The sequence below is a fragment of the Anoplopoma fimbria genome, chromosome 8 (genome assembly GCF_027596085.1).
Source record: "Anoplopoma fimbria isolate UVic2021 breed Golden Eagle Sablefish chromosome 8, Afim_UVic_2022, whole genome shotgun sequence".
Lineage (NCBI taxonomy): Eukaryota > Metazoa > Chordata > Actinopteri > Perciformes > Anoplopomatidae > Anoplopoma > Anoplopoma fimbria.
The window spans coordinates 18,902,950-18,915,127 of record NC_072456.1 but is presented as its reverse complement, the minus strand read 5'-3'; the positions used below and the strand labels follow the sequence as shown (position 1 = coordinate 18,915,127).

General features: G+C 38.8%; 1 protein-coding gene across 2 annotated transcripts; it reads right to left on the bottom strand.

Moving 5' to 3' along the window:
* Positions 1-1,265: 1,265 nt before the first annotated feature.
* On the bottom strand, positions 1,266-11,941 carry matk (megakaryocyte-associated tyrosine kinase). 2 transcript variants are annotated; one of them, XM_054603568.1, is made up of 13 exons: positions 11,891-11,941; positions 11,599-11,643; positions 10,714-10,827; positions 10,503-10,618; positions 9,908-10,127; positions 8,619-8,712; positions 8,430-8,495; positions 8,175-8,274; positions 7,863-7,947; positions 6,803-6,876; positions 6,404-6,599; positions 6,004-6,090; positions 1,266-4,587 (listed from the first exon to the last, which is right to left on the bottom strand). In XM_054603568.1, exons 2-13 carry the CDS (start codon positions 11,605-11,607, stop codon positions 4,375-4,377), a joined length of 1,374 nt encoding a protein of 457 aa, XP_054459543.1. In that variant the 5' UTR covers positions 11,608-11,643; positions 11,891-11,941; the 3' UTR covers positions 1,266-4,374. The 2 variants fall into 2 exon arrangements, with proteins under 2 accessions (XP_054459543.1, XP_054459542.1); XM_054603567.1 differs by lacking the exon at positions 11,891-11,941 and adding an exon at positions 11,751-11,786.
* Positions 11,942-12,178: the final 237 nt, after the last annotated feature.

Here is a 12,178-nt window from a genome sequence, read left to right as displayed (position 1 = left end):
AGCAGAAAACAACTATTATCTATGTAAAGTTCCCCACTCAGGTAAACACAGTTAGGACTCTTAGCACTTTTGCCATATATTGCAGTGTTAGCACCGTTAGCCATGAGCCAAATTTATTATATTATTGCACTGTTTTTTGTTCACAGATTCAATATAAAGAAATTCTTGGAACAATAAGTTCAAATTGTTTCAATTTAAGAAAGCCACTGGGCTCACAGGAACAGTAGCATGATGAAGAGGACCAACAGAGAAGTAAAAGCAGACTGTTTCAGAGACGATTATGTGAAGTTCCTTCACTCATCCTGTTTAGAGACGTAATAGCACGTAAACCTGGCCTTAGTTGAACTCTAGTGTTAAAAGCCGGCCAATCCATGATGCATATGGACTGTGCCGAGTTTGACCTACTTACTTAGGATACAGTACAGTATAGTCATTTTCTATTCTTTGCTTTTTAATGGAAATAATGGATAATTTTACCTTGTTGGGAGTCAAGTTAAGAGAGGAAATCACTTATTGGTTGAACTAAACTTCAAACAACTCAGACATCTGAAACATGACAAGAGACCCCAAGACACTGTTTTTGGTTTTGCTGTGGACCAACACATAACGGAGTTCTTCAGCAGGAAGGACAGCTGAAGCATCGGACACCCAGAACAATAATATCCATATCAGGTGCAATAAAATCATATATAATACATACAAAATACAAATATTACTTATTTTCAATATCATTGCTAATATTAAACTCAATATCATGCACAATATAATTGTTCTACTTTAGTTTCTTTTAGGCACTGTTGCTAGTATAACTTCTTATTCACTTTTTACTTTTAATTTTTTTTATTCTTATGTTGTAATTTACTTTTTCTATTTTATTTGAAATATTTTACTTAATTTATCCTACTCTTATTGCTATTCTATTTAGCATTTGTGTTAGTACTACATCTTATAAACATGTTTTTTATTATTATGTTGTAATCTTTGTTCAATCCCTTCTATTTTACCTTATTTTAGCTTAATTTATCTTACAATCTACAGGTTGACAAAAAAAAAGGGCGTTTGGTTGTACAGGGCGGTGATCTTACTATTTAAGGGTTACAGTATTTAGTATATTCATATCTTAAGATACTCAGCTCATACAGCTCATTTTCTTGGAAGAACATCTTGCCTCTAACCTCTATTAGCTCATATTAGCTGCTTTGCTTCTGATTAAGTGACCACATCTATTAAAACCTAAACAAGCTAAATCCCACTATTAGGTTAATCTAAAGTGCAGCTATTCTTTTCCCACTGCCTGTCTTGTGCCGCATTGGCTCCTCTTGGATCAGTACAAAGACCACAAAAACAACTTACATGGTGCAGTCTCTAAGTAGTGGAAGAAGGGGAACAGTGACACTTGGGAGTCTGCTGATGAGGCTTATAATACATCTTTAACAGGCACAGACATCAAGCAAAAATTGAGGGTGGTTTCGGTCCGGGCATTAAAGGTGATAGACTTCAGCCACCAAATATTAGATATGAGGATTTTAAGGGGATCTTAAAGGATCTTCTTTATTACAGTTGGTCCACTAATAATTTGGGGGCTGCAGTTTATATAAAATGTGTTAAACTACATGTTAACATCCTCAAATTAAAGCTGAAAGTCATCACTTTAGAAAGCACACAAGGATATAAGACCCTCTGAGAAAACATCCTGAGCACTCACATTGAAACTATGAGTACCAGAATAAAAGCTTTGTCCTGATATTCTTATAAAAACACATATTGACAAACAGAGAGGAAATAACCACTGGTATTCAGAAAAAATCCTTTACTCGATAATATATAACTCATCCGCCATCAAATCTTTTATCATTTTTTTTAGACATTTGGTTCCTTTATAAATCTTTGTCCAGAAAAATTGCTGCTCATCCCATTAGAGAGCTCGAGGAAAACACAGAGCAGATTGAACAAATCGTGGCGGAGCCTCGCTTGCACTGTACAATAACAAGGGACGGAGGATCAAGCCTCAATTTGGGTTCCGTCTCCCGGGATAGAGACAAACACCAGGCTTACGTAGACTTAAGTCAAATGACATCTTTAATTTGGTCTTGTGCCGTGACATCAATCCAAAAAATGAGACTTCATTTCGTGATAAGTTTAGAACCGAATGTGTATTAGTCTCAACAGAAAGTAAAAGAAATATTTTATTGTATTTCTATTAAAAAGCAACTGATAATCACATACGTTGAAATTTGTTATACATTAATAAATATAATACATAAATATGAAGGTATATGTAAAATAACAATGTAATGTCCAAAGATTAGGAATACAGAAAACATTTTGTATCTGCAAAAATCCAAAGAGATCCCAAGAGATCCCAAGAGGACGGTGGATAACACAAAGTCACTCTTCTAATCTCTAAATCCTCATAAAGAGGGAAGAGAAAGTAGTAATAAATGCCGTATTTCCCATTGATTTAGTCTTAAGGAATAAATTACATTTGAATGAATTGAATCAAAGCCCCCGTTCCCAGTATGCTGTAGGCTGTTTCCACAAACAAATCTGAAAAAGGTTGAATGCGAAAGTTCATCTTCAAAGTGAAAAATCTACTGAATTAACCAAAGGCATACAGAGTATCTGCTGCAAATGAAAAACCACATCTTCCCTGCAGACAAGCAAAATGCTGACTGCTTTTTAAGAGTATGTAAATTAATATCTCAATATAAATCAGCAATAACATTAAATATTAGATATTTTTTATATTAAGCCCTGAATCTATGGCATATTGTTGAACTTCAACGCCGGGACACAAGCAGATTTGGGTGATGTGTGATTAAATCCAGGATAAAGTTTTTCCTTTTCCTCTCCCATATGCATGATTGATCTTCCTCTGATGTCTCTCCCTGACATTAAATACAAATAACCTGTGTTTACTCTGCATGCATAACGTAGATCTTTGATCATACAGGTACCATATTTATAAGGCAAAATACTGACACTAAATCCCAGTTGATGTATTGTAACGGGAACTACCATAGAAGCTGTTTTAAGTTATTTGCCGGGTGTTTATGTGGACAGATTTTGTTGACTGTGCAGGGTGCAGTCACAAAATTTAGCAGGTATGTAGTTGAGATTAAACTGAAGGCCGAGTTCAAAGATGGGTGTGCTCTGAGCAAAGGCGCCGTAAGCAGGGGTTAGGTAGTGAGTAAGTGGCCATTTGAGAGCCCACTTTGTGTTTCACTAGGGATACACCAATACCACTTTTTTCAGACACAGTGCAAGTACTTGACGATATTGACGATACAGAATACTGATATAAGTACTAAATAATACCCTTACAGTTTAAACAAATACTTTCAAAATCATGTTTTATTTTCACCAGATGTTGCTCACTTTCTGATTGTGACAAATATACAGCATAATGCTGTTGCTCACATTTTAACAATTAAAATTGTGTTTTCCTGATACAAACGTATCAGGAAGAATAGTTCTTTGCCTTCTCAGGTAAACAGCTGAAAGCGGCGCAGCGTGTTACTTAAAGGAGAATAGCTGGTTCACCTTTAAGGCTGCATTTGTCCACGACAACGTATGCAACATTGTGGCGGCCAACTCTCTTTGACCGGTGAACTGGTAGCTGCTTGTTTTGACGTATTTTACCGCTTTGTGCATCAGGTTATTGTTGGAGCTGGGCAGTTTATTAGGCTCAACTGACGAGAGGGTTAACATTGCATTGCCGTAGTGGTATCAGGTGCAGATGTATCAGTACATGAGCACAGTATCCGACCCGTTACTGGTATGGAGCGTCTCTAGTTTTTCACCTTGTGAGTCTGTATGTGTGTCATTATGGCAGAATGTTGTCCTGTAGACGCCTACTGTAGCAGGAACTACCACAGAAGTGGTTTTGAGTGCTTTCCCAGGCGTGCCAGGAAAGATTCTGTTAATACGATAGGATCACAACTGTGCAAAATGCAGTCACACTTGACTGTTGTCAAAATGAGAACCAAGTTTGCGGATGGGTGTGACTGTATTGGACTTGACCCACCTGTTGGTGGTGCTAAAGGAAAAGTCAGGGGATAACCAAAGTAATTTAGGATCATCTGGGGACCATGAATGTCTGTACAAAGTTTCATGGCAATGGACCAAAGTCACAGAGCCACTAAAGCAAAGTTTAGTATATTCATGGCTCTAACCGCTAAACCCTTTCTCATCAGCATTACATGATGACCAGAGTTACATAATGGTCGTCTTGTCCCATCCGCTAAGTTGAAGGAAATCCAATAGGAACTCCACTGGGCCATCTTGGTGAGGCGGGTAACAATGTGCGTATTACCTGTCCATCAGTCGCAAGTCTATTCCCACCATTGTCAGCTCAAAGACTCACAACCAAGATCAGCATCCAGATCCAGACCTGATCCCATCAGAGGCCGGGCTGCGTTTACCCATCTCTCGCTCAAGTTTCTCTCTCAGTTTGTGAAAAGCAGGTCTTTTGCGTGGCTCCTGCTCCCAGCAAATCCTCATCATGGAGTAAACAACGGGGGGGCAGTCCTCTGGAGCCTCCATGCGGTAGCCCCCCTCCACCCTCTCCTTCACCTCCTTCAGAGACTACATGAACAGGAGCACCGGGAAAGAAAGGAGGTGAAGAATTCATCAATTGTGAATATTGAGTATTCACAATCCTGTTTACTACATCATGTGTTTGAAGCATTTGTGTCATTGACTTTCTTTTTATATATGTTAACACCCGAGATACTAATCACACACTCACACTTTTTCCTTGGTCTCTTTTCCAACAGATAACAAATTACCAGGTGAAGAGTTTAATTAAGGTGAGCACAAACTTGACCCAAATCAACCTGCATATATATATATATCTACAAACAGGCTGTAATTAGGAGGTAATCATCAGCATTTAAAAGGACACCACCTGGAGTAAGGTGCATAAGACACACCCTAACTGTCCCTTCCATTAATGCTGCCTGATCCTGTCCTTATTGACCTGTCCGATTCAACAGTCATCGAGCAGCATTACCTGAGAGCGCCTAGTATGGCAAACAGAGAGGTGTTTAAGTAGCATAGTTTCTTCCTCTCCAAAGTCTCTCTATAAAGGTGTTGACTTAATCCAGCTATCATGTGACGTCAACCTGCTTCATCTGTTTTTTTTTACCCGTTACCTCCTGCTATGAAGTCTACGTGTACGATGTAGCTTCGTCCTCCTCCTTTTACAAACACTCCATAAAGTAGATTAGTTACGCTGAGCACAACAAGATTGCTTTTTATAAATTGTTCCACACAATGTACAGTAAACATCTATAATCGCTGACGCACTACTATGATCTAAGTGACCTGAAGTGGTTTCCTGCTCAGACGCAGTAAGTCGATCCAGAAGATGACGGTCTACAGACAAATCTGACCGCAAGGCCTCGTTATACTTTCCACTGACACACCTACGACTTTCTATAAACACGAAACCTGTTTCGTGTTTATATGTCAACAGAGTTACCTTACCAGCCAGAGAGAGAGGAAGGATTTATCTGAAGTCTTATTCTATCATATTTTATTCTTTTGAGGGTTTAATTTCTCAAAATCTGCTTTTTTATTCATGAACAGGGAGAGCAATACAGAAAAGATGGATGTCTGAAAATTGTCAGACAAAGAGTGGTTGCTCAGTTGTTTGATAAAATATCAAATTTAAATAATGTCATATTAGTCACATTGATCAAACCTGACGAACAATGAGATAAGGCATGTTAATGAATGAGCTTAAGGCAGATTGTAATGCCTTTGGACAGAGCCATGCTAGCTTCCCCTTGTCCCCCTGCTAAGATAACCGTGTGGCTGTAGCTTTAAATTCAATGGACATGTATGACAGGGGTATTGAACGTGATTAGGTCAAACTGTTGGTTTAACACAGTTTTGTCTGTAACTGACATATCTGCAATGCACCCATGTGTCTAGTGAAATATATCACCCATATATAAACACACACACATAAAAGCGACATGTTCTGGTGCTACATACCATCTTAGGATAAGGTTGACGACCGTAGGAGAAGATCTCCCACAGCAGAACACCGTAGCTCCAAACATCTGATTTTGTGGAGAATTTCTGCATCAGGGGAGCAAATATAGAAACATATAAAACATGTAGAACCCCTTTCTAATAGAGAATCCTTCTTTAAGTGTTTATATGTTGTTATGACAAAGTCAGTAATCAAACTCTGACATCCTGATGAATTAAAGAACTAAAGAAAAAGATAAAGTAAGTTATGGTGGAGAAATATATGAATCAGGTCATTACACCGACCTACTCGTTATGATGGATTATTACTGATTAATATTAAAAGAGGTCTGCACACTTGAACGTGGTGAATCAATGGTAATGACTGTGGTGATAGCAAAGTGACACTCTTCAAACCGACCTCTTTCTTCAGAGCTTCGGGGGCGGTCCATTTAACCGGCAGTTTGGCGTTATCTGACACCTTCGAGTCCACCTTGGTCAGACCAAAGTCGCTGACCTTGGCCAAGTTGTCGTCAGAGATCAACACGTTACGAGCTGCCAAATCTCTGTGAACCAGCTTCTTGGACTCCAGGTACTCCATCCCCTCACACACATCACTGACCACATACACAGAAACACACAGAAACAATTGTACATGAAACTGATGAACACACACAAACAGTGTAAAGTATATATAGTTACTAGCAGTTGTTTGCACTTATGGAACCAGCTGTCACACAATGTACTACTCTGCACACACTGTATTTTCTGCTGTATAGAATGTTAAATCTTTAAGTTTGTCGCTGACGTTTGAACTCACAGAGCAAAGCAGAGCAGCTGAACTGAGGTTACAACTGAGCGTCCTCTTGTCCTGAGAAAGTTGACAAGGTTTCCCTGCAACACATTTGCACAAAAATGATAAAATAGTCAAATAAGGTTATATTAGAGGATATCTCAATTAGCATTATGAGAAGAACTATAGTACAAGTAGACAGAAATACAGCAAGCAGGGTTTAACATTTTGGTTTAAAAATGTGTAAACCCAGATCTCAGTTATTTAATACTTTAAACTGTCACCTAAAGTCATTATATGACTGTACTTGAGGCCAAACAACTACAATGAGCTTCTGCATTTTTCATTGAACACAAGAGGAAGTCAGACTCTGACTCCTTAAAACTGAATCATTGGAAAACCATTGCAACTGTGGCGACCCCAAGTGGCAGCAGGGCAGTCTGTCATTTAATTTATGTTATTTTTATCGTCTCACAGGCGATATAGCTCACAACCGAACATCACAAAAAAACACATAAACACATGCAAACATGATCCTGAGACACAAAGCCATTCACTCTGTTAAAAAATACAGAGATTTGATTTCACAAAACATATACACTTTAGTTCAAAAATTACAAGCAAACACAGGATCAGTGCAAACCTTCAGATATCACAGTGCCTCAAAACCCCTCTGTCTGTCTTCCAGGAGTTTGACCAGATTATTTGGTTACCCAGAAGGTAAAGCAACCCTCGTAAACTAATAAACCCTCTATAAGTATTTTTTATTATTGTTTGCTGATGGTGAATTTGCAGTCAAATGTTGATATACTCATAGCTGGGGAGTCCAGCTTTCTGTTCAGATATAAGGCACCAATGTGCTTCCCACCAATAATTCATTTTAACTTCATTATTTTTGTGAACAGGACAAATCTATAGGCTTTAACTTACTATATGTGATTATATTTTGTGCTTCATCGCGTGATAGAACAAGGCGTCTCTGAGTTACGTTTTATGTTATTTATTTCTTATTGCTCCTGACATTATAATCTTGTTTCAGTTCCAACTGAGAACTGCTGGGAACTGCTCTGTTAACTGTTAACTGTACCTTAGTCATGAGCTCTGTGACAATATGAAGCCCTTTGTGAAGAATGACCCCCAACAGTCGCACAAGGTTTTTATGCTGGAGCTTCCTGTAAGGAGTGAATTCACATTAAAGACGCTGACAGCAGGAATTAAATACGAACAAGTTACATATGATTCAAAAGGATTTGATCACTTGTACAATAAGGCAATATTATTAGTTTTTTCATTGAGCAAACTCACTAAATGCTGGTTTTATTAGTATTGAATTTACAGCTTTTCATAGTGTTTTGTCAAAATGGGAAAGCATTCAAATTGAGGAAGTCTTCAGACTCACGTCATGACTGTGGTCTCCTGCAAGAAGGCCTGAGCTGTGACATCACATTTAATTATCTTTACCGCCACCCTCTGGCCCATGTAGTCTCCTGCATAAACAGCTGGGGTTGAGAATCACACACAGAGTTTATTACATTGGAAATAAGAAAAACATGTTCTTCTCTGTAAATGTTTGATGACACCTTTCATTATAAATGTTGGGATGTTTGAAACAAAGATAATAAGAGATAGTAAATAAAATCAAATAAAAGCTCACCACCAAACTCCCCCTCTCCTATGTTCTCTCCCAGTTTGAGCTTCGCAATGTCCAGCAGCCATCCAGCTGCATAGGAGGGAGAGATGAACTGTGAACCCTACACCTCTATAAGCCTTTACAGAACGTTATAATTATTATTTGTATTATATTTGATCAGTATAGATACAGTTTCCTTGACCTCAGACTTACTTTTGGACAGCTCCAACTCAGCTGACTTGGTTCCTTGTTTTTGTTTGGGCTTCAGAAGAGTTGTAGCGATGGAGCCTTTGTTCTTTGAGTAGAACTGCAGAGATGGAAACACACAACAACTGAAACAAAAAGCATCGAAGGGCAACAGCTGAATTAAATTGCACAAGGGAATTATGATACAGCGACACATCAGAGCCTGGTTTTGTATTGTCAGCAGTCTGCCAGCACCGAGACAAAAGAGCATTTATAACATGATTCAGCCCAAATATTTTGTTTCCTCACAGGAGTAAGTCAGCCGGTCTGACTCAGGTCTGAAGCCATCTGTGGCTCGCTGATAAGAGCTGGCCATCTCTGTGGAGTCTCACTGCAGCAAAAGCTTTCAATGCACCCTCACACAGAGACACACAGGCCAAATACAGATAAACAATAAAAAATGTGTTTTCATGTGTCTTCCTGTCACTGGCGTCAGTTATGCTGATCTGTTTTCAGGCTGACAGACACTTTGGCCATAAATACTTCAGGCATCTGAGTAGCGTAATCCCCAACCCCCATTTCATGACTAACTGTCTATTTATGTCTTCCTGTCACCTTTTGTGGTCTTAAGTGTGAACATTTGAGGGACTTTTAGTTGCCTGCTAGTGGTCTTCTTTCAACCCATGTGGTCGAGACTGACGTTTCTCACTAACTATTACATGAATTGGGGTGCACTTTTGTCCAGACAATCATGATCCCCAGAGGATGAATCCTACTGATTTACGTGATCCCATGACTTTTCCTCTAGCGCCAACATGAGGTTGACATTTATGGTTATAGTTGGTATTGAAATGTCCAAATGGTAGCTTTCTAACATGATAAACTAAGATGGTGAACATGGTAAAAAATGATCAGACTCAAAGAGGCACGGCTGTTCAATCACTGGCCTGGAGTTTGCATGGAAGAAATAGCTGAACTGAATTTGTGAACTGATTATCTACGCTGCAACATCTGGCTGAAATCTGATTGTAGGGAAAACTTGAAGTAGGAACAACAACTTAAAGCGAAACCAGTGTGTTTCAGGTTTGGGGCTTTATTTGCATGAACTGAAAGCTAAAGTGTGTTGTGCTTTAAATCCCAAGTTAATTAAGTACAGGAGTATCTGTGTAATGACACTGAAGTCAAAACAATATGCATATTTTTACCTTTGCCTTTATATGAAAGATTCACAGGGATTTTGTTCTTGTTGCAGCTATTTTTGTCCAGCATACATAGAATTACACAACTTAAATGTATTCTAACCAGGAGCCTCTTACCTCTATCATGTCAATGAGGTTGTAAAAATACTGTGTGTTATCAATGGTCAGCTGCTTGTCCTGATAAATCACCCGGTAGTGGATAACATCTCCAGAGACACTGACACACAGGACATAGTCGCCGGGATGGCGGATGGACTCTCGAACCAAGAACAGGCCGTCTTCGGCGGGCTGCAGCTTACCCACCGCCTCTGGACCCGAGATCTTACCATGAAACCAACTGGTGAATGACAGCACAGAGTGACCCACACATATTAAAAAAAACATCTGTCTCATAAGTTCAAAATTACTAACAAATAAAAAATGTTCTAACAAACAGGATGTGTATTCATATCAGTGGTTTACACAACAAAAAAGGAAGTTGTGAGTGATTACCATAGAGACAATGTTTGTTATAGCAGGTCCAAATCACGTGTTTTTTCAACATTGATCCAGCCAACTAGGCTTTAACGTACTATATATAAATGTCTCTGTGTCACTGTCACATTGCTTGTGTTAACCACATGTAAACATGGCTATCTCCTATGGATGTGTCACATCCGCAGTAATCACATGCGGTAAAAAAGTGTGAAAATGAGAGAAAGAGGACACTTACGGCATGAGGCTGAGGCTGGGGTCGACACGTAGAGCCTCTCTTTCCCGCACGTTGGTGGAGTTTATGAGTCCCTCCTCTCCTGTGGTGTTGAGTCTGGCATTGTAATATCCCTTCTTCTAGAAAAGAGAAAAGTCTTGTGTCAAATGGTGGGGAAAAAATTACAAAATGAACTGAACAAACAGTTTGTAGCTCCTTTTAAATTTGACAGTACCGCGCTGGCATCAATGATAGTGAGGATGTCTCCTTTGTGGTAAGCCAGTTCACCAGGTTTGGGTTTGCTGTGGTCGCCCTTGGCCACACACTGTGTACCTGCAGCCCAGCTCATCTTCAGGAGCAGAGAAATATTGATAATTATAATAGTCAGACTTTTAACTTCACAAATTGCCTGGCCATTTTAAACAACATATTAAACATGACAAATGTTTCATACTTATTTTACAAGATCATTATAACCAAATAGTTAAGTTTTCTTCAAAGAACTATGTAATTATGTATAATTAAGTAATGACAGTGAAAACAGCTCTGTTATTTTAGTCACTGTTAATTTTCAAGATTGATCTTTAAAGAACTTCATTTAAATTCAAGACTTAAAGACCCTATGTTAAGTTAGCTATGTCTCTATTTTACCTACAATCACTGCCAAATAACAATAGTCTTTCTAGGAGTCGTCTTCTGAAATCATTAGGAATTTATAACCCTCCAGTATAATATGTTAGCCAAAATGACCAATAACATTACATTACATTACAGTCATTTAGCAGATGCTTTTATCCAAAGCGACTTACAATAAGAACTGCACATGGAAAATACTTTAAAATACAATATGCACTTAGTTAAATAGCCCAAGCATCTCATAGCCCGTTACATTTTATTGTAACATTACTCAAACTTTTTTTGATTGACTTCAGACAGAGTTTGGTTTCTTAATTTATAATAATCTCGTGTATTTTTTTTTTCTATTGTTGAATATCTATTTTTTAACAGCCCCAATGTTTTACCTTAACATCACTCAAATATTAAATATGACTTGTCTCAGCTCCTTGTATGTTGACTGATGTTTAAAGCTAAACCACATCATTACAGTAAATAGGCTTACCTTTGCCATCAGCAGGAGGGAGTTGGATAATTCTGTGTTGAACACCTGTCGAGGAGAAAAATGTATCCAAACAATAACATAACATGAAAATAAAATACACTTCTGTCCATAAATAAAGATCTGTTGTCGAGACAACGAGGATCCCAACACACCAGTAAGCAAAGATGAAGATGTTGCGGGGAGCAGGATGTTGACAGATTGAGCATGGCTGCTCTTATCGCATACATTTAAAGTAAAACGCCCCGGACAGCTTGTGCAGTCTGGTTTCTTGACGACATTAATGTTTCAGTACCTGCAGCTCTCTGGGCAGATGTTGAGCTTTCCTCTTCAGCACAGCTGGATCCGGAAAAAAAAACCGACTTCAAAATCCTCTTCGACAACCATTCAGATGTGACATTTTCTGCCAAATGTGCTTATTAAACAAACTCAGCAGGAACCGGTACTGTAGACACTCATGGCTCAGACTACTGCAGCTGTGCAGTGAGGCTGATATCAGCCTGTCCGACCACTTCCTCAGTATTTAGGAAAATGTGGTAAATACTTCATGAGGCGACACAAGAAGTGACGCTGTAGGCGACTC

Bases quoted from the DNA above. Each gene is read 5' to 3' on its own strand.
- matk (XM_054603568.1), bottom strand. The intron at 8,496-8,618 runs GTAAGTCTGAGG...CCTCCTATGCAG, and splicing joins TGAGTTGGAGCTGTCCAAAA to CTGGATGGCTGCTGGACATT. The intron at 6,600-6,802 runs GTGAGTTCAAAC...GTATGTGGTCAG, and splicing joins CAGCTGCTCTGCTTTGCTCT to TGATGTGTGTGAGGGGATGG.